This window comes from Carlito syrichta, unplaced genomic scaffold (genome assembly GCF_000164805.1).
Source record: "Carlito syrichta isolate Samal-C Ts95f unplaced genomic scaffold, Tarsius_syrichta-2.0.1 Scaffold311381, whole genome shotgun sequence".
Taxonomy (NCBI): Eukaryota; Metazoa; Chordata; class Mammalia; order Primates; family Tarsiidae; genus Carlito; species Carlito syrichta.
Window position 1 is genome coordinate 152,525 of NW_007255477.1, and position 20,715 is coordinate 173,239.

Consider the following 20,715-nt stretch of genomic DNA (forward strand, 5'->3'; position numbering starts at 1 on the left):
TTGGCCCCTCAATTGGGTAGTTTAAGATATAAGTGAAGCCTGGCTCGGTGGCTCAGCCTGTAATCCTGTGCCTTTGGGAGGTTGAGGTGAGCGGATTGCCTGAGCCCGCGGGTTCGAGACCCGCCTGGGCAGCAAGACCTCATCTCTACAATAAATCAAAAAATCAGCCGGGCATGGTAGTGCATGCCTGTAATTCCGGCTACTCAGAAGGCTGAGACGGAAGGATCGCCGGAGCCCAGCAGGTCGAGGCTGCGGTGGCCAGGAGAGGCCACTGAACTCCAGTCTGGGCGACCCAGTGAGACTCCAACTCAAAAAAAAAAAAAAAAAAAAAGATTTAAGTGATAGCCAGGCTCGGTGGCTCAGCCTGTAATCCCACGCCTTTGGGAGGCTGAGGTGAGTGGATTGCCTGATCCCGCGGGTTCGAGACCCGCCTGGGCAGGCGAGACCTCATCTCTACAATAAATAAAAAAATTAGCCAGGCGTGGTAGCGTGCACCTGTAGTTCCAGCTACTTAGAAGGCTGAGCGGAAGGATCGCCGGAGCCCAGCAGGTCGAGGCTGCGGTGGCCGGGAGCGGCCACTGCACTCCAGTCTGGGCAACAGAGTGGGACTCCAACTCAAAAAAAAAGATATAAGTGATGCTGGCTGGGCACGGTGGCTCAAGTCTGTAATCCCAGCACTTTGGGAGGCCGAGGTGAGAAGGTTGCTTTGAGCTCAAGGGTTTGAGTCCAGCCTGGGCGACTTGGTGAGACCTCGTCTCTATAATAAATAATTTTTTTAAAAAATTAAGGCAGTCATGGAAGCCGCACCTGTAGTTCCAGATACTTGGAAGGCTGAAGCAGAAGGATTGCCTGAGCCCAGCAGGTTGAGGCTGTGATTGCCGTGAGCGTGCCATTACACTCCAGCCTGGGTGACAGAGTGAGATTCCTACTTAAAAAAAAAAAGATAAGTGATGCCATCATGATTTCAGAAATTGATTTATGATTTTCAGCTTAGGTAAGATGGTGAAAAAGAACATTTCTCATATTTTAAGAAATAAGAATAAAAAAGGAATGAAAGAATGTAACTATTGAAGATATCAAAGTGCATGATTTCTAAACCCTCCAGTGAATGAGACTTACTCTGCTTTCAGTTACATTCTCACATCTAAATCAGTGATTGATTTGTGTAAGAAGTAGCCTGTTAGATTTTTCATAGCACGTTTTATTTTGTTTTGTTTATTTTTTAATTTTTATTTTTTGAGTTGGAATCTCATTCTCGGCGGCTCAGCCTGTAGTCCCAGCACTTTGGAAGATGGAGGCAAGAGGGTTGCTTGAGCTCAGGAGTTCGAGATCAACCTGGGCAACATAGTGAGACCTCGTCTCTTCCAAAAGAAAAATTAGCTGGGCACAGTAGCAGGCACCTGTAGTTCCAGCTATTCAAGAGACTGAGGCAAGAAGATTGTTTGAGCCCAGGAGTTTGCAATTGCAGTGGCCATGATCATGCCCACTGCACTCCAGCCTGGGTGGCAGAGTGAGACCCTAACTCAAAAAATAAAAATAAAATCACAAAGTCTTGTTTTTTAAAGTCTTCCCAAGTATTCCCTGCCTTATTCCTAAAGTCAAATTGAAAATAGAGCTTAAGGTCGGGCCTGGTGACTCAGCCTGTAATCCCAGCACTTTGGGAGGCCTGAGCCCACAGGTGTGAGACCAGCCCAAACAACTTGGTGAGACCTTGTCTCTACAATAAATCAAAAATTAACCGGGTGTGGTAGCACGCACCTATAGTTCCGGCTACTTGAAGGCTGAGGCGGAAGAATCACCTGAGCCCAGCAAGTCAAGGCTGCGGTGGCCAGGAGCATGCTATTGCACTCCAGTCTGGGCGACAAAATAAGACTCCAACTCAAAAAAAAAAAAGAAAGAAAATAGAGCTTAGGTTGTCCTTAGCCAAAAAGAAGGGGGAAAAAGATATTTCATTGTGGCCTCAAATTGATTTTTTTTGTTAGCTAAATTAATTATAACAAGATTAAGAGTCACAGAGAATATCTAGGTGTTTCACCTCAAATAATACCACACAAGCAGAATTGGCTCTTACTGCAAATAAAATAGGGTAGGAGGCGGGAAAGGAGAGATTTCCAGATATACAAAAAGGAGAAGGAAAAAAAGAGGTTTTTCCAAAAGCAGATTTATCACCTGTTTGTTCCAGAAGAATTTTTTCTTAAATTCTCCATGATTTCAGGAACATTTATAAAAAAGAGTCTTGTTTTATTGATTCCTGAACCCTGAATTCTTTTTATCATTTGTTCTCCTGGACCTAAAGTGGGATCATGAAAAGAGCTGCATTTGATAGAAGCAGTAGACTGTTGGTAGGATGACCGTTAGTGTTTGCTTCATTTGTGTTTGATTTGGAGTTTGTCGGTAAGATTTTGTTATTTGTGGAGTTGCCTTGTTTTTATTTTTAAGATTAACATTCAAAATGTTTTTAAATTATAATGCTGTTCACACAGTGAAATGTCTGATTGATATAATGAATAGGAAATACCTGAAAATTTTTTAAGTATTTTAAAATGTGATATATAAAATTTGGCTTAGATATGATCGTTTTTTGATATTTCCTCACAGATGAATTCTAGCCATTTTTGTAAAGATCTTGTTATATAAATCTTACTTGCACATTGGCTTCCTTTAATGAGATTTAGATACTACTTATAAGAATGTTGCAAATCACTGAAAGAAAATGTATTAAAATACTCAAAATAGGCTGAGAATGGTGGCTCATGCCTATAATCCTAGCGTTTTGGGAAGCAGAGGCAGGAGGATTGCTTGAGCCCAGGAGGTTCAGACCAGCCTGGGCAACATAGTGAGACCTCATTTCTTCAAAAAATCAAAAAATTAGCTGGGCGTGGTGGCATGAACCTCTAAAGTCCCAGCTACTCAGGGGGCCAAGAAGGGAGGATAGCTTGAGCCCCGGAGTTTGAGGCTGCAGTGATCTATAATTGTGCAACTGCACTCCAGTCTGGGTGACAGGGTGAGACTCCGACTCAAAAAAAAAAAAAAAATACTAAAAGTAGCAACCTAAAACCATAATATACTCAAATTATAAGCAACAATAGTGAGAATGTTTGTATATTTCTGGAGCCTCTGTTAACATAATTGTCTCCTATGATTATGCTCTTAATATTTTACTCTCCAAGATTTTGGTAAATTATTTGACTTTTTTTTCTTTTTTTGGATCATTGCCAAACTCCCCAGTTCTTTTAACTTTACATATAAGGTCTCAAGTCTTTTAACCTTCATTAATCTTTTGATTCACAATATCTTAGTTAACTGTTGGTTAAAAGAAATCCTTTCATGGAAGGAGATAGTATGACTATCTGCAGTTGAATTAGTAGTTGTATTCAGAGTGAGAAAACAAATTATTAATTACTGAAAATTGTTTAGGGACTTCTGTGTCTTGGAGTCAGCACCTGAGTTTACTTTCTCTCTCTGCGATTTTCTAGCTATATAAACTTGGGCAAGTTTCTTGACCACTCTAAACCCCAGCTTGCTCATCTATATAATAAAGATAATAGGCCCGGCATGGTAGTTCATGCCTGTAATCCCAGCACTTTGAGGGAGAAGCACTTGAGCCCACGAGTTTGAGACCAGTCTGGGCAACATAGTGAGACCTCGTCTCTACCCAAAATACAAAAATTAGCCAGGCATGGTGGCATGTGCCCGTGGACCCAGCTACTGGGAAGACTGAGGTGGAAAGATCACCTGCGCTCAAGAGGTCAAGGCTGCAGTGAGCTGTGATCACACTATTGCACTCCAGCTTGGGCAACAGAGTGAGACCCTGTTTCAAAAAACAAAAAGATTTGCAGTTAGGCTGGGTGTGATGGCTTACACCTGTAATCTCCACACTTTGGGAGGCTGAGCTGGGAAGATTACTTGAGCCAAGGCGTGCAAGTCCAGCCTAGGCAAAATAGCGAGAACTTATCTCTACAAAAAATCCAAAAAATTAGCCAGGCATGTTGGTGCACTCCTATAGTCCCAGCTACTTGGGAAACTTGAGATGGGAGGATCACCTAGCCCAGGAAGCTGAGGCTACAGTAAGTGATGATCATGCCACTGCACTCCAGCCTGGGCAACAGAGCGAGACCCTGGCTCAATAAATAAATAAGTAAATAAAGATAATAACATCTGCGTTAACGGGTTATGGTGAGAATCAGATGCAGGTGTGAGTAAAGTGTTCAGTGAGGCATATGCCAGGCACTCAAGACAGTCACTAATGTTGTCAGCATACAAAGCTGAGGACTCAGTCAGCCAGTCATTAGCAATCTGTTGTTTGTTGGGACATACCAACGTTGTCTAGCAACCAGTTAGCATCTAATAGCAATCAGAAATTGGACAGGTTATTCCTAGGTTAATTAGTGTATTCATGTAAATGATCGCTTGGGTCCTCATCAGAAGCTGCTGTTGAAGAATGATGTCATGGCTGACTAAGTTTTGATAACTGTCCGTTACTTAACCAACCTCTAGTAACTAACTCTACTGTGTGTAATAACAGGAACTGGCCTTTAGTTACAAGTAGAAACTGTGGACAGTATGGTAGATGAAAAATAATGGCACAAAACCCCAATTCAGTAAGTTAAAAAGAAGTTGATACTTCAAAGGGACTTTGTGATTTAAAGATTTCCTTATGCTGATAATTATGTCCAGTGACATCTGCCTATATTTAATTTTTTGGTAGTTTGAAAGGTGAAATTAAGTAGAAAATGGAAGGTCTGGATTTCCTTTCCCTTTGTCAAATATGTAATCTGAACAAATAATTTGACCTCTTAATTGTATCTTTTGCAAAATGAGAATGATTTCTGCCTCCCTTCCTAATAGTGGCACTATAATATTATAAGGTAGATGAAAAATGAGTTGATATTTCAGGGGTGGAAGTAGTCTACAATTGGCATTGTTATTTTACAATCAATTTCTGAGAAATTTTGTTCACTGAACTGTTTTTAGCTTGATCAGAACTGTAGCACATAAAACCCAGCTGAGAATTCAGATTTGATAATTTAATTTGATATAGCTGAGCTGTATTTTCCATACTGTATGTTTTGTCCTTTCATGATTTTCAGCCATTCTTGCTTTTAAATTAGTGATGCTGTTGCTAGATTTGAAATATATAACTTTTCAGTGAATTTCAAATGAGACTTTTCTGTCTCTACGTTATTTGAGATAACTTTTTAAAATTAGCTCTTGTCCTCCCTCTACAGGAGAATTTGCAGCCTTCAAGTAGCCACACCATCATGGCAGCATCTACTCTTATTTCTTAAGTCTTGTGTTCGTACAATTTGTTAACATCAAAACACAGTTCTGTTCCTCAAATCTTTTTTTTTAAAGATACAAAATTTTCAGTGCATAAGCTGATGTGGAACAGAATGGAATTTCCCATCCAACAAAAGAGGGAAGAATGTTTTAGAAACCAGAATTCTCTGCTGCCAGTGTTTCTTCTTCAACACAAATACCACGTGCATACAAGTCTGCCCACTCCCAGGAAGAAAGAGGAGAGACCCTGAATTCTGACCTTTTGATGGTCAGGCATGATGGAAAGAAACTGCTGCTACAGCTTGGGAGATTTGCTATGGAGAGTCTGCCAGTCAACTCTGCCCTTCTCACCACCAGGTCAATATGCGGCTGATCATCTGATGGGCAGTTGCCCTCACCAAGCACCGTTCTCTTTCCTGTCCTGGGATTTTGTTGTGGAGCTCTTTCCCCTGGCTACCACCGGTTAATTTCCGAGGGATGGAACAGAAATGCAGCTTGCCCTTTCTGTGTGGTTCATGTTCAAGCCTTGACAAAGTTACCAAAAGAAGCTCTCTTACTTAACTGGAGGCTGAGCGATGAGGAGTCGCTCCATGCAGCAGAGGAAAGGGCACGCTGCACTTCTCCCTGACCTCTGGGTCTCTGGCCGTTTCCTTGCTCACTGAGGGGCCTGGCAAGCAGCTGGAGAACGCTGGTGCACACTGCCTCCTTCTCACTGGGTCCAGCAATGAAGACGGGGATTGGGGAGTTTTGCCCTCCACAGTGTAGCAAACTCTCAGGAAAATACAGTTTATATCTTCCTCCTCGGCTCTTCCAGTCACCAAGTACTGATTGGGGCTGCATTGTCCAAGGCACAAAATGCATGGCAGTGTCCAACTAAACGCCTACAAAACTGCTTAGTAACAGTTTTGAACGTGAGGAATTTATGTAACTTTAATGTAAGGTACCAGTTTTAATTTCTGAGTTTCTTCTATTTTTATTAAAAAGAAAATAATTTTCAGATTATTAAATTGAATTGGAATAAAATAATACTTCCCACCAGAATTATATATCCTGAAAATTGTATTTTTGTTATATAAGCAACTTTTAAAGAAAGATCATTATCCTTTTCTCTACCTAAATATGGGGAGTCTTAGAATAATGACAAATATTTATAATTTTTAAATTAATGGTACTTGCTGGATCCACACTAACATCTTTGCTAATAATCTCATTGTTTCTTCCAACTTATTCCTAACACTACATCCTACATCCTCTTTCTAGTCTTTTATCTAGAATATGCAACCTACAATAAAAATGGTGGTGTCTTCATTCCTTCTCCTTCTTCCTTTTTTCCCAAGCCTGGTCTTCAAAAGGTTGGGTAACTTGGCAGCTGAATTCCCAGGCAGAGAAGAGAGCAAGTTTAGAGACATTGGGGCTGAGGGAGGGTGTGGGAAGTCCATTATCAGTCGTTTTTACAGAAAGACTTGGTGTGGTATTAAGAAATCTTCCTTGTCTTTGCACAAATGGAAAATATAACCTAGTCATAGCTCCCCTTGGCCTTTATAAAAGGTAGTATAAGTCACAATAGTAGCAAAGAAAGTGACTCTGGATGTATTAATGGCAAATTAATGGAATACTTCCTTATCAGGAGTCTAGAATCAGGATCTAGGAATACAAATCAAATCAGATGTGCTTAGACCAGCCAAGCTGTAGCCAAGGACCTGAAAGAAATTAGGACCGAAAATGGATCAGGGAATTAGAAGTTGTTATTTTAAAATTTCAGATTGTAATTCCTGGTCCCACTATTTATATTTCAGCCACTGAAAGCTCACTGTCATTAGATGACTTTTGCTAAAATACCTGTATTCAGAGGAGGGCCTATTGCAAATTTCGTCAACTTGTACAACGTTTTCTTCGTAGAATGGAAAATATCCGTTTGAAAAGCATTGTGTTTTTAAGTCTCACATGAGCAGAGAGAGTTGAGAAATTGCAAAGATGGAGGTGATTTGTGCTGATTTGAAGAGCATCTTCTGTGCATAATGCTCCTCTCTTGAAAAGCATTGGTTACTTTTTCTTTTTAAATATCTCTGTAAACGCTTTTCAACATGGCTTGACCAAGACTGGTGTCGAGTCTCCCCAGGAGAGGCAGCCCAGTGTTCCAGGCCCTGCTGAGGAAGCAGAGCCTGCTGTACATGCTGCAGGCAGGACCTCCTTGGGCAGGGCCGGGCCAGGACAGTTAAGAGAGAAAGCTTCACATTGAAGTTTTCTGGAGAAAATTCAGCGTGATAGCACTTTTCTTCTCTTTCCTTTTAGAATAGGTTGCTATCTCATTTGAAAAGAGGGAGCAGATTTGATCGCAAATACAGCTGTGCCCAGAAGCCAGGCTCGGGGTAATGAGAGCCTTTTTATAGACACCTAAGAAAATAAAATATTTAAACCTCGCTTTTCTTCCTTTTTTCCATCAAATAGTCTTTTCTCTAGTTTACAAGTGACATTAAAAGGGGTTTCCTTTGAGCTTTATTTGCTTTATCTTCTAATGCTTAGATTACAGATAGACTTGTTGAGATCCTAAGAATATACAAGGAAGAGTCCTTATTTGTGAAAAGCACTTTATACGTAATTTGTATGACAATATGTGGCTGCTTCACTGATCATCTTGTAAGGTTGTGACAGTCTTGTCTGTTAAGTGGCTGCAGTGCCTTCTGTAGTGTCTTTTATTTTTGGTAGGGAAGGGTGAAGCCTTCTGAAATATTGGACAGCAAGTATAAACAATTGTTTTTAAATGTATAGTATTCTTGATGGACTTCTTTCATCATTAAACTAGAGTCTAGGACCTCGGATTTTGCCGCTGAAATAATATTGACCAAAAAAAGTAGTTTACAAATGGAATTTGTGAATAGAAAATTCAGTGTGATTGTTGTGTTCTTACGTGCACCTTCGGACAGGATTCTGTCTAGCTGTCAAGTTCTGGTTTCTGAACAGCCCATCCCTGATTGCCCTTGAGATCTGGTAGGAGATACTGGGCATCCTAGAAGGTAAAATCCCATATAGATCACATGTTACGTTTATGTTGAGTTGGAGAAGGAGCATTAGATAAAGAAATCATTCAAGACAGAAGCACTGTCGGCCTGAGACATAAACACTTCCTAGCTTCTGGTTTGGTGCGGTGGCAGCTCTTTGTCACAGTACCGTCTTGTGTTCACCCATGGCACCTGAATGCTGCACACCCTCAGATCCCGCCTCTCCTGCTGTTTGTCTGCTCATCTCCAGCTTTCGTTTGAAACACCTTGCAGGGTTCAGGTGACCCCTTCAAAAACTACCTCCTCAGAATGGGGAAATGGATGGTTATTTATTTTAAAATGTGGAAAGTCAGGAGCTCTGGGACATGAGATTATTTAAGATTTTAACTTTCTTGTGTACTTGTATTTGAGACTCATTCTGTCCTAAGGGCATTATACATTTAAGCAGTAATACTGTAAAAAATATGCAGGTCAGAGTATCTGAATGTTGCTGAAAGTGGTGCCAGAATCTATCCGGGGTACATTTCAAGTCAGTTGCATGAAATTAAGTAGATCCTAGCAGTGATATAATTTTAATTTTCAGTAGGCATCTTTGTAGTGAGCTAGCCACAGTTTTGTCACATCCACAGATATTCAGATAGAGAGACTGCCCAGCTAAGAGGGTAGAATGATTACCCTTTTTGCAAGATTCTCTTCTTTGTCCAAGTGGGCATTAGTGCTAGAATATCAGCACCTTAAGAAAGACCAGCATATTCCAACCATTAGGCTATAAAAACCATAGTTGGAGGTGGAAGGTTTACTGTGCATCTAAACAGCAAATAGCTTACAGGTCGTATGTTGAAATGTTGTAGGGAGGCTCTAGAAAAATACCTTGACAATTTGCCAAATGATCTTACTGTGCCTTCATGATGCAATAAAAAAAAAAAGCTAACATTTTAGCAGAAACCAGTGATTTGTGAAGAGAGCAGCCACTCTGGTCTAACTCAGCTGTGTTAATATTTTTTAGAGTGCAATTTAGACTGCAAAGATAAATACACTAAAGAGTTTATAGCCAAAATCACATTTTAAAAATGAAGAAACATAGGTAAATTTTCAGTGAACAAAATTATTTTTTTAAAGCACATAATCCCTAGTGGAGTCAGATATATTTATCACATAGAGCAACTAGCTTGAAAATACAGTTCAGTGACATTTCTAGAGAAACTTTTTCTATTCCCATAGGTTCTTTAAAGCATGGAACTTTTATACAACAGCAATGTTTGACAGAAATTTCAAGAAACTGCTGTAGTTTAGGGTTGAAATACTGTAATGCTGAGCAGCAGTTGTGAATTAGCTTAGTGAGGGGAGAGTGAAATCTAGGACAATTTGATTTTGTCAGTTTCCAGAGTACTGCTGCCAACCTAGACACTGATTTTTCCGAGTTTGAGATGTAAACTTGCCTCCCAGGACTTGTTTGCACCTGAAGCTGGCCTGTGCTGGTGCGCCGTGGGGACTGGACAGTCTCTGAGGCATCCTCTCTGCGTTGGCTGGCTGGTGGGCGTAAACTGGACATGCTGTGGTTTGGTATCTTGTTTCACTCCTCTCCACCCTCAAGAAAGCCCCTTGACGTTCTCTGCTGAGATGTGTGACTGATGCCCACAGGCCACTGAGCCCGAGCAGGTTGGTAGCATCTCTGCCTCGGAGGTAGTGACTTGTAGATTGGCCAGAGGAAGGTGAAGTGGCTGGTGTATTCGTGATCCATTATTGCTAGTTCTGGTGAGATGGAAAATGCTGGTAAGATTTGTGTTATGTTAGTACACTAGACAATAAGCTCTGTTTTGTGTTTCAAGTAACCTGTTTTCACTTCTGCTTGGGCAAAGACACTTAAATGAAGTTCAATTGTAATTTTTATTAATTTTGGAAAGGGTAATTAACAGCTCCTATGAGGTGTTTTTAAGGTGGAAGAGAACAGAAACCAAAGTCTTAAAATCTTAAAGTAACAGTTTAAAAAAACACATAGGGGCAGTTAGTCCCCACCTCGGTAAAATAATGCAAGTAGATCCTTTATTTCAGCATTCACAACTTTGACTGTTAATTTAGTTTTATTAGTTACTAAATCAGTTTCAATAAGATGTTTACTTTTATTTAACCATTTTTGACTACTTGCAATGGTAGAACCAGTAGTGTATGAGGACACAGCCAATGTAAGCCAGTGTATCCATTTTTTGTGGTACATTTCTAAAAAGAATCCTGCAGATTGAAGTACTCTGAAGAAAACTAAAGCAGGTTTTTTTGTTAGTATCCAGAAACATCTTAGTGCAAACCATCTGCCTCTCCCGGACGGCAAGTACATTCCCAGCACCCAGTAATGACCGCCAGTTCTCCTCTACAGTGTGCGCTGGGGTCGGGTGGGAAAGACATGAAGAGCTGCAGCCAAGGAGGGTGTGCTGGCAGTGGGAATGGAGACTGTGATGGAGTTACTTAGTCCAGGTTTTGTTGGGAAAATTGCTCTGTGTTGCATTTTTGTGTTAAGCCTTTTTGAACCCACATGTGTTTTGGTGGATCACAAAATACCTAAGATGAGACTGCAGACAAGTGCCAGCAACGAAGCTCACAGACCAGGCGCAAGTGTAGACGAGACCAAAATGGAGTGAGGGGAACTGAGTCTGACTGAAGACAGGGACATGTAATGTGGGGGTGGGAAATAAATGATGGTTACCTGAAATCAGTGTAAGAGTGCAATAAGCGTGCTTTTATTCTAAGCTGTGAACGGTTTTTTTTTAAAAATCCTTCCTTCCTGATACATTTGTGTGTGTTCCATAGCTGATGAAAACCAGCTGTATCAATATATAATGCCTTTTTTATGTGAGTTACCAATGTCAGTGGCTAACGTGTCTGATTTCGTTTCATGTTATATTAGTTTACATATGAGGGGTTGTGCTGTACCCCTTTCCCTCTTTCATTTGAAAACATGCTCATGGGTCCCGTGTTTCCTCTGGCCATGCCACATGGTGTGTCTTGGTGTGGCCTTCATGATGTTGCCTGGCTTGAAGGACTGTGTCCCCGTGGTGTACCTGTATGCTGACCTCACATCGGTTGTACATCTGCCCCTTTCCTGCACAGCAGTTGCTGCTTCTCCTAAGACAGGATTCTACAGCTGATCGGGGGTTGAATCGTATCACCCATCCACCTCTGCCTCTTGGAATTCTAGTCAGTAGTTGTGATTGCTCTTTGGTTTAAGACCGAGAAAATGGAACCGCCCCTTTTCTCATCTTCTTTGAGTTGAGAATGAGTCTCCCCTGAAGGAGAGGAAAGGGAACCACTTCGCATCTGAACTGCAGTGAATGTTGGCTCCCATCCCACCACTCCAAGCCCCTGGCAGCTCACAGGCATTCCTCTCCTCTCACACCAAAGGGTCGGGTCCAGTTCACTTCAGTTCCACTCAAGCATTCCAGAAGGTTCTTGTGGAATCTGGGTGTGCCCAGTGAAAGATGGGGACTTTTTAAATGTCCACAGACCTCTCCATACCTGCTTTGCAAAAATTACAACGGAGTAACTATTTTTAAAGCTTATTTTTCAATTCATAAAAAAAGACACTTATTTTCAGTCAAATGGATGATGTCTCCCTCTTGTCCCATAATCCTCAATGTTTGCTTGAATCTCTTTTTTTTAAATTCTCACCCGTACCCACTTCCTGTTACTTTGGTTCTCTTTCCTGCTCAGGTCCCTTCATTTGTACTTTGGAGTTTTTCTCATGTAAATTTGTATAATGGAAAATATTGTTCAGTTTGGATAGAAAGCATGGAGAGTTAAATAAAAAGATAGCTGAAATTCTGATTGAAGAAATTTATTTCTGTGTAAAGTTATTTAAAAACTCTGTATTATATAAAAGGCAAAAAGTTCTATGTACTTGATGTGAATATGCGAACACTGCTATAATAAAGATTGCATGGAGAAGTTTCCGGCGAGGTGGTTTTTCCAGCACTTGTCCACTCCATTCCAGGAGTCAGCAGCTTTGGCAACGAAGGGACTGAGAAATGTGCCTTTTGTTTCTCCATCAGGTTGATTTCTGCTTGGTGGGTAGAAGTTCAAGTTGTCAAGAGTCATGCCTGGAACATTATACATGTCGTACCACTCCTGGTGGCGGCAGCCTTTTGTCAGGCGTTGGTGACGACAAACTGTCTTACCTCAGCTGTCTTACCTTGTTGTGAGCTGTGTCTGGTTCCTAATGACTACTCCATGGGGCTCAATTGAAGTGTGCTCTAATTTAGTAATTTTAAAAGGAGGTGATCTTCAGAAATTCACCTTAGAACTGTATTTTTTCAAACTTTTGACACAATAATACATTTTCCCGAGACAGCACAGAATATGCACACTATCATTTATTTGAAACTATGCACTTATGTTTTCTACTTCGCTTTTTTTATTCTGGTTACCTCAGTGAGTTTATTTCATGCATTTGATTTCATGACTTGAAGTTTGAGAACCAGTATCTTTAAAATATATAAAATTACTGGGCAACATTGCAGGAAAGAGGTAAACAGTTTGAAAATTTCACCTGGAAATTTTATGTCTGAGAATAATATGAAGAAACACCAAAGTCTTGAAGAGGGCACATGTTTGAAGAGTCTGGTTTCTGGTCTTCACCCCTCAAGCTCCTCCCTAACCATAAAATGCTGTCAAGACTTAAGAGCCAGTACTTGGGAGGCTGAGGCAGGAGGATTGCTTGAGGCCAGACCAAGCAACATAGCAAGGACCCTGTCTCTAAAAAATAAATGCTCTCATCACAGATGATTGGTGAAAATGCTGAGTATCATAGTTTTCCTCTTGCACGTCAGCTACATAAACAGTTTTGTACAATGAAAAATACTAATTTGTTTGATATTCCATGTAAAACTGTCATGTTCAGCTTCATTGCATGTAATGTGGACCTAGTCCATCAGATCATGTGTTCTGGAGCGTGTTCTTTATTCAATAAAGTTTCAATTTAGTATAAAGATAAAAATAAAAAATGCTGTCAAGACTTAAAAATTTCCTCTGACCTACAGTTTTCTTATCTGAAAAATGTAATTCTGTATACAAATGTTACAGAAACTAATTCTCTTTTTTTTTTTTTACAGTAGTGACAAGGTCTCACTGTTGCCCAGGCTGGCCTCAAACTCGGCCTCAAGCAATCCTTTCACCTCAGCCTCCCAAAATGTTGGAATTACAGGTGTGAGCCACCATGCCTGACCCAAAACTTACTTTTTTGAGTCAAGTCTCACTGTCGCCCAGGCTGAAGTGCAGTGGCACGCTCACAGCCACCGCAGCCTCAACCTGCTGGGCTCAGGTGATCCTTCTGCCTTAGCCTTCCAAGTAGCTGGAACCACAGGTGCACACCACCACACCCGGCTACTTTTTTGATATATTGTAGAGATGAGGTCTCCCAAGTTGTCCAGGCTGGCTTTGAACCCCTGGATTCAGGCAGTCCTCTCACCTCCGCCTCCCAAAGTGAGATATGGCTAGCAAGAGAGGAAGAGAGGGGCAGATATCCTAAATGTGCTTGTTTTGCTTTGGCTTGTTTTTGACAGGAGAGTGGCACTGCATCTGTTGGGATATCTGTTAACAGTGCAGTCTTTCTCCATTTGGAGTCTTTTCTAATAAAAATCAAACAGATTCCACGATCACTGTACACTTAGCTTAGACTCAATTATCCAGAAATAATTGCTTCCATTTACGAAGTATTTCCTTCATGCTTCTATATGTTAATTCAGCTATTTAACCCATTTTACAGTTGAGGAAACTGAGTAAGCAATTTGCCCAAACTCATAGATGGTGGCTACTAGTCAGATCCAGCAAGTTTGACTCCAAAGCCTGAGTTTTGGAAGCACTATTAACAGGTTTTCAAACTGCAGGTTGAGACCCATGAGTGGGTAGTAAAATCAGTTCAGGAGGTCTCAGCTGGCCATACTTTTTGTAAGTATGTAGAACAACAAAAGAGAAAGTATCAGTGTGCAAAACAGGTAAAAACTTGTGGTTTGATACATATATGCACAAGCATACTTATATATCAGTCACATACAAAATTCTTGCTAGCCATGTCTCACTTTGGGAGGCGGAGGTGAGAGGACTGCCTGAATCCAGGGGTTCAAAACCAGCCTGGACAACTTGGGAGACCTCATCTCTACAATATATCAAAAAAGTAGCCGGGTGTGGTGGTGTGTACCTGTGGTTCCAGCTACTTGGAAGGCTAAGGCAGAAGGATCACCTGAGCCCAGCAGGTTGAGGCTAGAGTAGCCATGAGCATGCCACTGCACTCAAGCCTGGGTGACAGAGTGAGACACCAACTCAAAAAATAAAAAGTTATTACAGTAAGTTGTGATCAAAAAGGTTTACACTGCCAGACGCAGTGGCTCACACCGGTAATCCCAACACTTTGGGAGGCAGAGAAAAGAGGATTGCCTGAGTTCAGGGGTTTGAGACCAGTTGGGCAACTTGGCGAGACCTTGTCTCTACAATAAATCAAGAAAAATTAGCCAGGCGTGGTGGTGCATGCCTATAGTTCCAGTTACTTGGAAGACTGAGGCAGAAGGATCGCCTAAGCACAGCAGGTCGAGGCTGTGGTGGCCCTGAGTGTGCCACTGCACTCCAGCCTGGGCAATGGAGACTCCGACTCAAAAAAGTTTACACCATCATGTGCTCAGATAATCTGATCTACCTAGAGCAAGAGAGCCAGGATCTGAACCTCTCTCTCCCACCTTCTGTATGAGCTTGGCAAACAACCTGACCACAACTTCTTCCTCTATAAAGTGGATATGACCACATGAGTATTTTATAACTTAACACATGTAATTTTAACAACAGTGCCCCGCCCATAGTAACTTTTTGCCATTTTAATTATATACTGCCATCAGATGTCACATTTAACATCTCTTTGGGACTCTCTCTCATTAAATATTTCCCATATGCTGTACAGCAGCATGGAGGCATGTTCCTTTGTGAAGACTGAAATTGGTTTCATGGCTCCCACGTGGAAAAGGATTCCACTGTCACCTCCATATTCTTTAAACAAAAATTATCTCTCAACTCAAGTCAAGCAACTCTGATTTCTAAGAAAACAAGCTAATGGGATGACCCTACTTGAGCATGCTGTCATAGACTATTCTTTCCAAAAAAGCCTTTATCGATGTGGAGGACAGAGGGGCACATGAGGGGAGGACAACAAAAATGAAACCTATAAAGTACAAAGAAGCCAGGCACAGTGGCTTGTGCCTATAATCGCAGCACTCTGGGAGGCTGAGGAAGGAGATTGCTTGAGCCCAGGAGTTCAAGACCAACCTAGGCAACAAAACAAGACCTTACCTCAAAGAAAATTAGCCAGGCATGGTACCTGTAGTCGCAGCCACGCTGGAGGCTAGGGTGGAAGGATCACTTGAGCCCAGGAGGTCAAGACTGCAGTGAGCCCTGATCATGTCACTGCACTCCAGCCTGGGCGGCAGAGTGAGACCCCAATTCACAAAAAAGAATTCCACAATGGCCACTCAACACAAAACACAATGCCCAGCCCACAGGAGTTACTTAATAAATGGACTGCACTGACCTATATACTCAGGGCAGGAATCCACCAGCAGCAGCCAAATGACAAGAGTTTTCACGTGTACTATCAGGTATGACTAAGATACTAGCCGAAGGAGGCAGGGCAGCACTGTTTGAGTGGGGCTTTGGAGTCCTGTCTTCCCTGCATACCAGAGGGTAATGCTAAGCAAGTGTCTTTACCTCTTAAGTCTCAATGTCCTCACTGATAAATGGTCTAATGGCTATTCTACAACATGGAGCACCCAAGAGGATCGGCTGAGGGCAGGTAAACCACTCAGCACAGCAGCTGGGGCAAAGACGCAGTCCATAACTGCATTCTCAACCAAAGTACTTTAATTTGTAACTTTAATGTACAATATGAAGTCCATAATTTCTTGAAATTAACACCTGGTTCCTGCAAGAAAACAAAAGCGGAAAGCTTTAAGTACTTTTATATTCACTAATTCAAATCCATAATTCTTTTTTTTTTTTTTTTTTTTGAGTTGGAGTCTCACTCGGTCGCCCAGACTGGAGTGCAGTGGCCGCTCCCGGCCACCGCAGCCTCGACCTGCTGGGCTCCGGCAATCCTTCCGCCTCAGCCTTCTGAGTACCCGGAATTACAGGCATGCGCTACCACACCCGGCTGATTTTTTTATTTATTGTAGAGATGAGGTCTCGCTGCCTAGGCGGGTCTCGAACCCGCGGGCTCAGGCAATCCACTCACCTCAGCCTCCCAAAGGCGCAGGATTACAGGCTGAGCCACCGAGCCCGGCTCAAATCCATAATTCTTAAGTATTCAATTATTCAAGCATTGATTTATTGACATGATCATGTGAACAGCCTTGTAGAGAAAAAAAAACATTCTCTCTCACAGGGTTTGCAGTCTAGTCAGTAAAACAAAAATGTGAATTCGTGTATGTGGGAGTACTGGGAAATGTGTGGGAAGACTGGAAGAGATCAGTGTTGGTATACAGGGTAACATCAGGGATCAGGGTGCTGGCTCACAATCCACCCCATTTTCGTCTGGTGTCAAGTGTTACTGCCACTAATTTCCTTTCTCTTACATCATACATTTTTTACTTTTTATATGTTCAATGGATTTATTTTCTTTAAAGTCTAATAATTTTACTAAATTGAGTCACGAAGTGAGGCCTGGAAAGGACTAGAACTTTTGACTGTACATAAGCAAAGCCACAGGCAAAATAAGCTATAAAACAGCCTGTGACTTTATTAGAGAAAGAGAGGAAGGAAAGACATGCCAGAACTGGCATGGATGAGAGAAACCAACCCCATGACATTTTATTCTAGCCCTCCTCCCTATAAACCCCAAAACTACTATAATTTTCATGTCAATAAGCTACTTCTAATTAAAATTATAATGGCAATACCAATAGTATGATTTTTTTTTCACCGAGGTGGAGTCTCACTCTGTCACCCAGGCTGGAGTGCAGTGGCACACTCTCAGCCACAGCAACCTCGACCTGCTGGATTCAAGCGATCCTTTTGCCTCAGCCTTCCAAGTAGCTGAAACAACAGACATGTGCCACCATGCCCAGCTAATTTTTTGATTTATTGTAGAGACGAGATCTCGCCAAGTTGCCCAGGCTGGTCACAAACCTGTGGGCTCAGGCAGTCCCCTCACCTCAGCCTCCCAAAGTGCTGGGATTATAGGCGTGAGTCACCACGCCCAGTCATACCTCTTTTTTGAAAGAAGAAAAACTCTTGACTTCCTGACCTAGAAAATAAATAAGCCATAACCCTTTATTGTTTACAGAGCTAATTTCTATACAGTTCCATATAGTAACAGTCCACTATGCTGGATCTTTCTATCTATTTAATTATAATTCTAAAACAGACCAATGGATCTTTCTGTGTGAACGCTGAAGGCAGGACACTATAGTTTTGCAGCTACTGTAAGCCATAAGCTCCATATCTGTTTTGTTCCCTATTGTATTCCTGTGCCCAGCAGAGAACTGGGCTTAATACATCTTTGATCAGTGAATGGATAAATGGGACCCTAAATTTGTAACCTAAGAAAAAATAATGTTTTAAAATATACCATGAAAAGAAGATGAGACCAAAATAAATACAGAGATACTTAAGGTAGAAAGTAAATAAAAATGACATGGTTAATTGTACTTCATGGTGTTTCTTCAAGAACATCACAGGTACAAAGTCAAAACAAATGTTTTCGAAAAAAGGCTAATATGACTTCAAGGAATGTGGGGCATACTCACTTGTCAAGAGCTGAGTCTGCACTTTCAGTCTTCATCATCAGGAAGGATACCTAACTCTTCATCTGTCCACTGGGAAGGGTCTGGATACGTGAAGTGACCCTGGTGACAACCATTTAAAAAAAGAGAGTCAAGCAGCCTGGGCAACTTGGTGAGACCTCGTCTCTACAATAAATAAAAAATTAGCCAGGTGTGGTGGCACGCGCCTGTAGATCCGGCTACTTGGAAGGCAGAGGTGGAAGGACTGCCGGAGCCCAGCAGGTCGACACTGGGGTGGCCATGAGCATGCCACTGCACTCTAGTATGGGTGATGGAGTGAGACACCAACTCAAACAACAACAAAAAAGAGAGTCAAGAATCTATACTCCGTGCGGCTCATTACATTTTATTAGGAATCCTGGAAGGAACAAAACACAATATGGCTGTCTGCCATGTACACAGCCCAGGACCACAGGACCAAATTCTATTTTAAGTATGTGATGGCCCAGCTGTTCTTCAATCTGTTCATTATGGGCTGTGGCCTGAATTTTAATAGCCTCCCTATTTTTGGAAGTACCAACCTAAGCCAACAGTATATGTTTGTGATATGTTGTAATATGTTTGTGATACATTGTGGGGAGCAGGGGCGACAGATTTCAAAGGTGCCCTACATTCCAGCAATGTCCTGAAGTCATGGCAAAATATAAATGTTTCCCACTCTCCTGTTGCCACCACTGTAAGACTGGGGACCTCAGGGAGACTTCGTCATCTTCCATCCATCTGAGGGCTCTTCCGACTGCATCACCACCTCATGCCTAACAGCTGGATATACTCCTGAAACAGTCCGACAGTGAAACAGGCATGTTTGAAACAATAAATGTAGGCTGGGCACAGCGGCTCATGCCTGTAATCCCAGCTCTTTGGCAGACCAAGGTGGGAGAGTCGCATGAGCCCAGAAGTTCAAGACCAGCCTGGGAATAGAGCAAGACCTTGTCACTACAAAAAAATTTTTTTAAATATTAGCCAGGCAGGGTGGTAGGCACCTATGGTCCCAGGTACTCAAGAGGCTGAGGTGGAAGGTTCACTTAAGCCCAGGATGTCGAGGCTGTGGTGAGCCAGGACTGTGCCACTGCACCCCAGCCTGGCCACAGAGTGAGACCCTGTCTTAAAAAAAAAAGTAAATGTGCTGCCAGTTCAGACACCTAACCAACCCCTCACTGAGGGTCAAGCATACAAGGAAGTGCTAAGTGAAATGGCATATCAAGAAACCTGATGTTTCTAAAACTTGCATACTGTTTAAGACTTTTTTCCCTATCCTGGAAACAAACCCAGATTTACCAAGATTCAAAATACTCTGGATCAACAAACACAGATTTCAATGTCTTAAAGGTGTAGTTTCTTAAAAAACAGCAAGATCTCATCTTTTAAAACAAAAAGCGTCATTAGATAATATGTGTCATTAAATAACAAGATTCCTTATATACACATAGACATCATGGTGGTAAAGGAATACATTGAGATAGAAAATGTTCTCATCAGAAAAATAAACAAGCTAAGCTATGAATATGTCCTTCCTCCCCTAGCCAAACCCCAACATCCTCCCGCACTTACCAGCACAGCATCTGAGTCATGCCAAAAGCGCCAGAGAATCCAGAACCACATGGTTGCACTGAAGATCTCGGCTGTAATCACTTGTGATCTGGTCAGTTGGGGAAACTGTCTATACCGGGGCTCGATGTGTACACCACCGCCAGCACTGCAAGACACAACAGAATTATAGACAGCTTGCTAAATTTTCAAAATACTAAGTTATCCGAAACTGGGCTATGTCCTAGAAACAACAGCTAACATCCCTCATCTCCACCAAAATACAAGGCAGAATCATAGAGGTTCACAATCCTCCGAAATACTTTTCATTAAGCTTGCTTTAAACATCTGTAGCAGAAAAGCCTGGCCTGGCCTGGCCTGAAAAGAGGCTAATTATAGTTTTTACTTAGAAAGTAGTTGTTATTTTGTACCACAAATATTAATGTGCTGATTATGAGGTGCTGGCCCCAAAGATTTTGGTTAAGGGACTGTGAACCCGTAGTGGATTACCAACTTATTCAGAAAAACAAATCCACAAATTCATCTCGTTCTGTTTAGCCATCTATTTTTGAGGCAAATGAATCCTCTACTTTATTACAATCTTTATTAAAAGACCAGCATACAGGAAAGAGGACTCACAAATCCTTATTAATATGCTAACAGCTCTAAACAAAACAAAGAAACTTCAACAGTAAGTTTGAATATGTTTTTCTGGTTTTTGTTTTTTTCATTTAGATACTGTTGACAAGTTGTGGCTCAGTCCCTAAGAGCTATACTCAATTTATTCAGTTTGATTATTATAGGTAGAAATCTAATTTAAATAATATAATTTGCAGCTGGGCTCAGTGGCTCAGCCTGTAATCCCGCACCTTTGGGAGGCTGAGGTGAGTGGACTGCCTGAGCCCGCGGGTTCAAGACCCGCCTGGACAGGCGAGACCTCATCTCTACAATAAAATCAAAAAATTAGCTGGGCATGGTAGCACGTGCCTGTAATTCCGGATACTCGGAAGGCTGAGGTGGAAGGATTGCCAGAGCCCAGCAGGTTGAGGCTGCGGTGGCCGGAAGCGGCTACTGCACTCCAGTCTGGGCAACAGAGTGAGACT

The 20,715-nt window shown here is 41.8% G+C and overlaps 2 protein-coding genes across 2 annotated transcripts in view; one reads left to right on the forward strand and one right to left on the reverse strand.

Annotated features, from left to right (window-relative positions):
- BRAF (B-Raf proto-oncogene, serine/threonine kinase) overlaps positions 1-6,585 on the forward strand; it is a 151,702-nt gene extending 145,117 nt beyond the window's left edge. Inside the window, exon 18 of the mRNA XM_008068634.2 lies at positions 5,229-6,585. Within this exon, the coding sequence (XP_008066825.2) occupies positions 5,229-5,251 (23 nt within the window). The 3' untranslated portion in view covers positions 5,252-6,585. The remainder of the gene's footprint in view (positions 1-5,228) is intronic.
- Positions 6,586-16,144: 9,559 nt separating this feature from the next.
- LOC103271180 (NADH dehydrogenase [ubiquinone] 1 beta subcomplex subunit 2, mitochondrial) overlaps positions 16,145-20,715 on the reverse strand; it is a 10,626-nt gene continuing 6,055 nt past the window's right edge. Inside the window, exons 3-5 of the mRNA XM_008068635.2 lie at positions 19,637-19,781; positions 18,050-18,148; positions 16,145-16,227 (exon numbers count right to left, since the gene is read on the reverse strand). Of these exons, the coding sequence (XP_008066826.1) occupies positions 18,074-18,148; positions 19,637-19,781 (220 nt within the window). The 3' untranslated portion in view covers positions 16,145-16,227; positions 18,050-18,073. The remainder of the gene's footprint in view (positions 16,228-18,049; positions 18,149-19,636; positions 19,782-20,715) is intronic.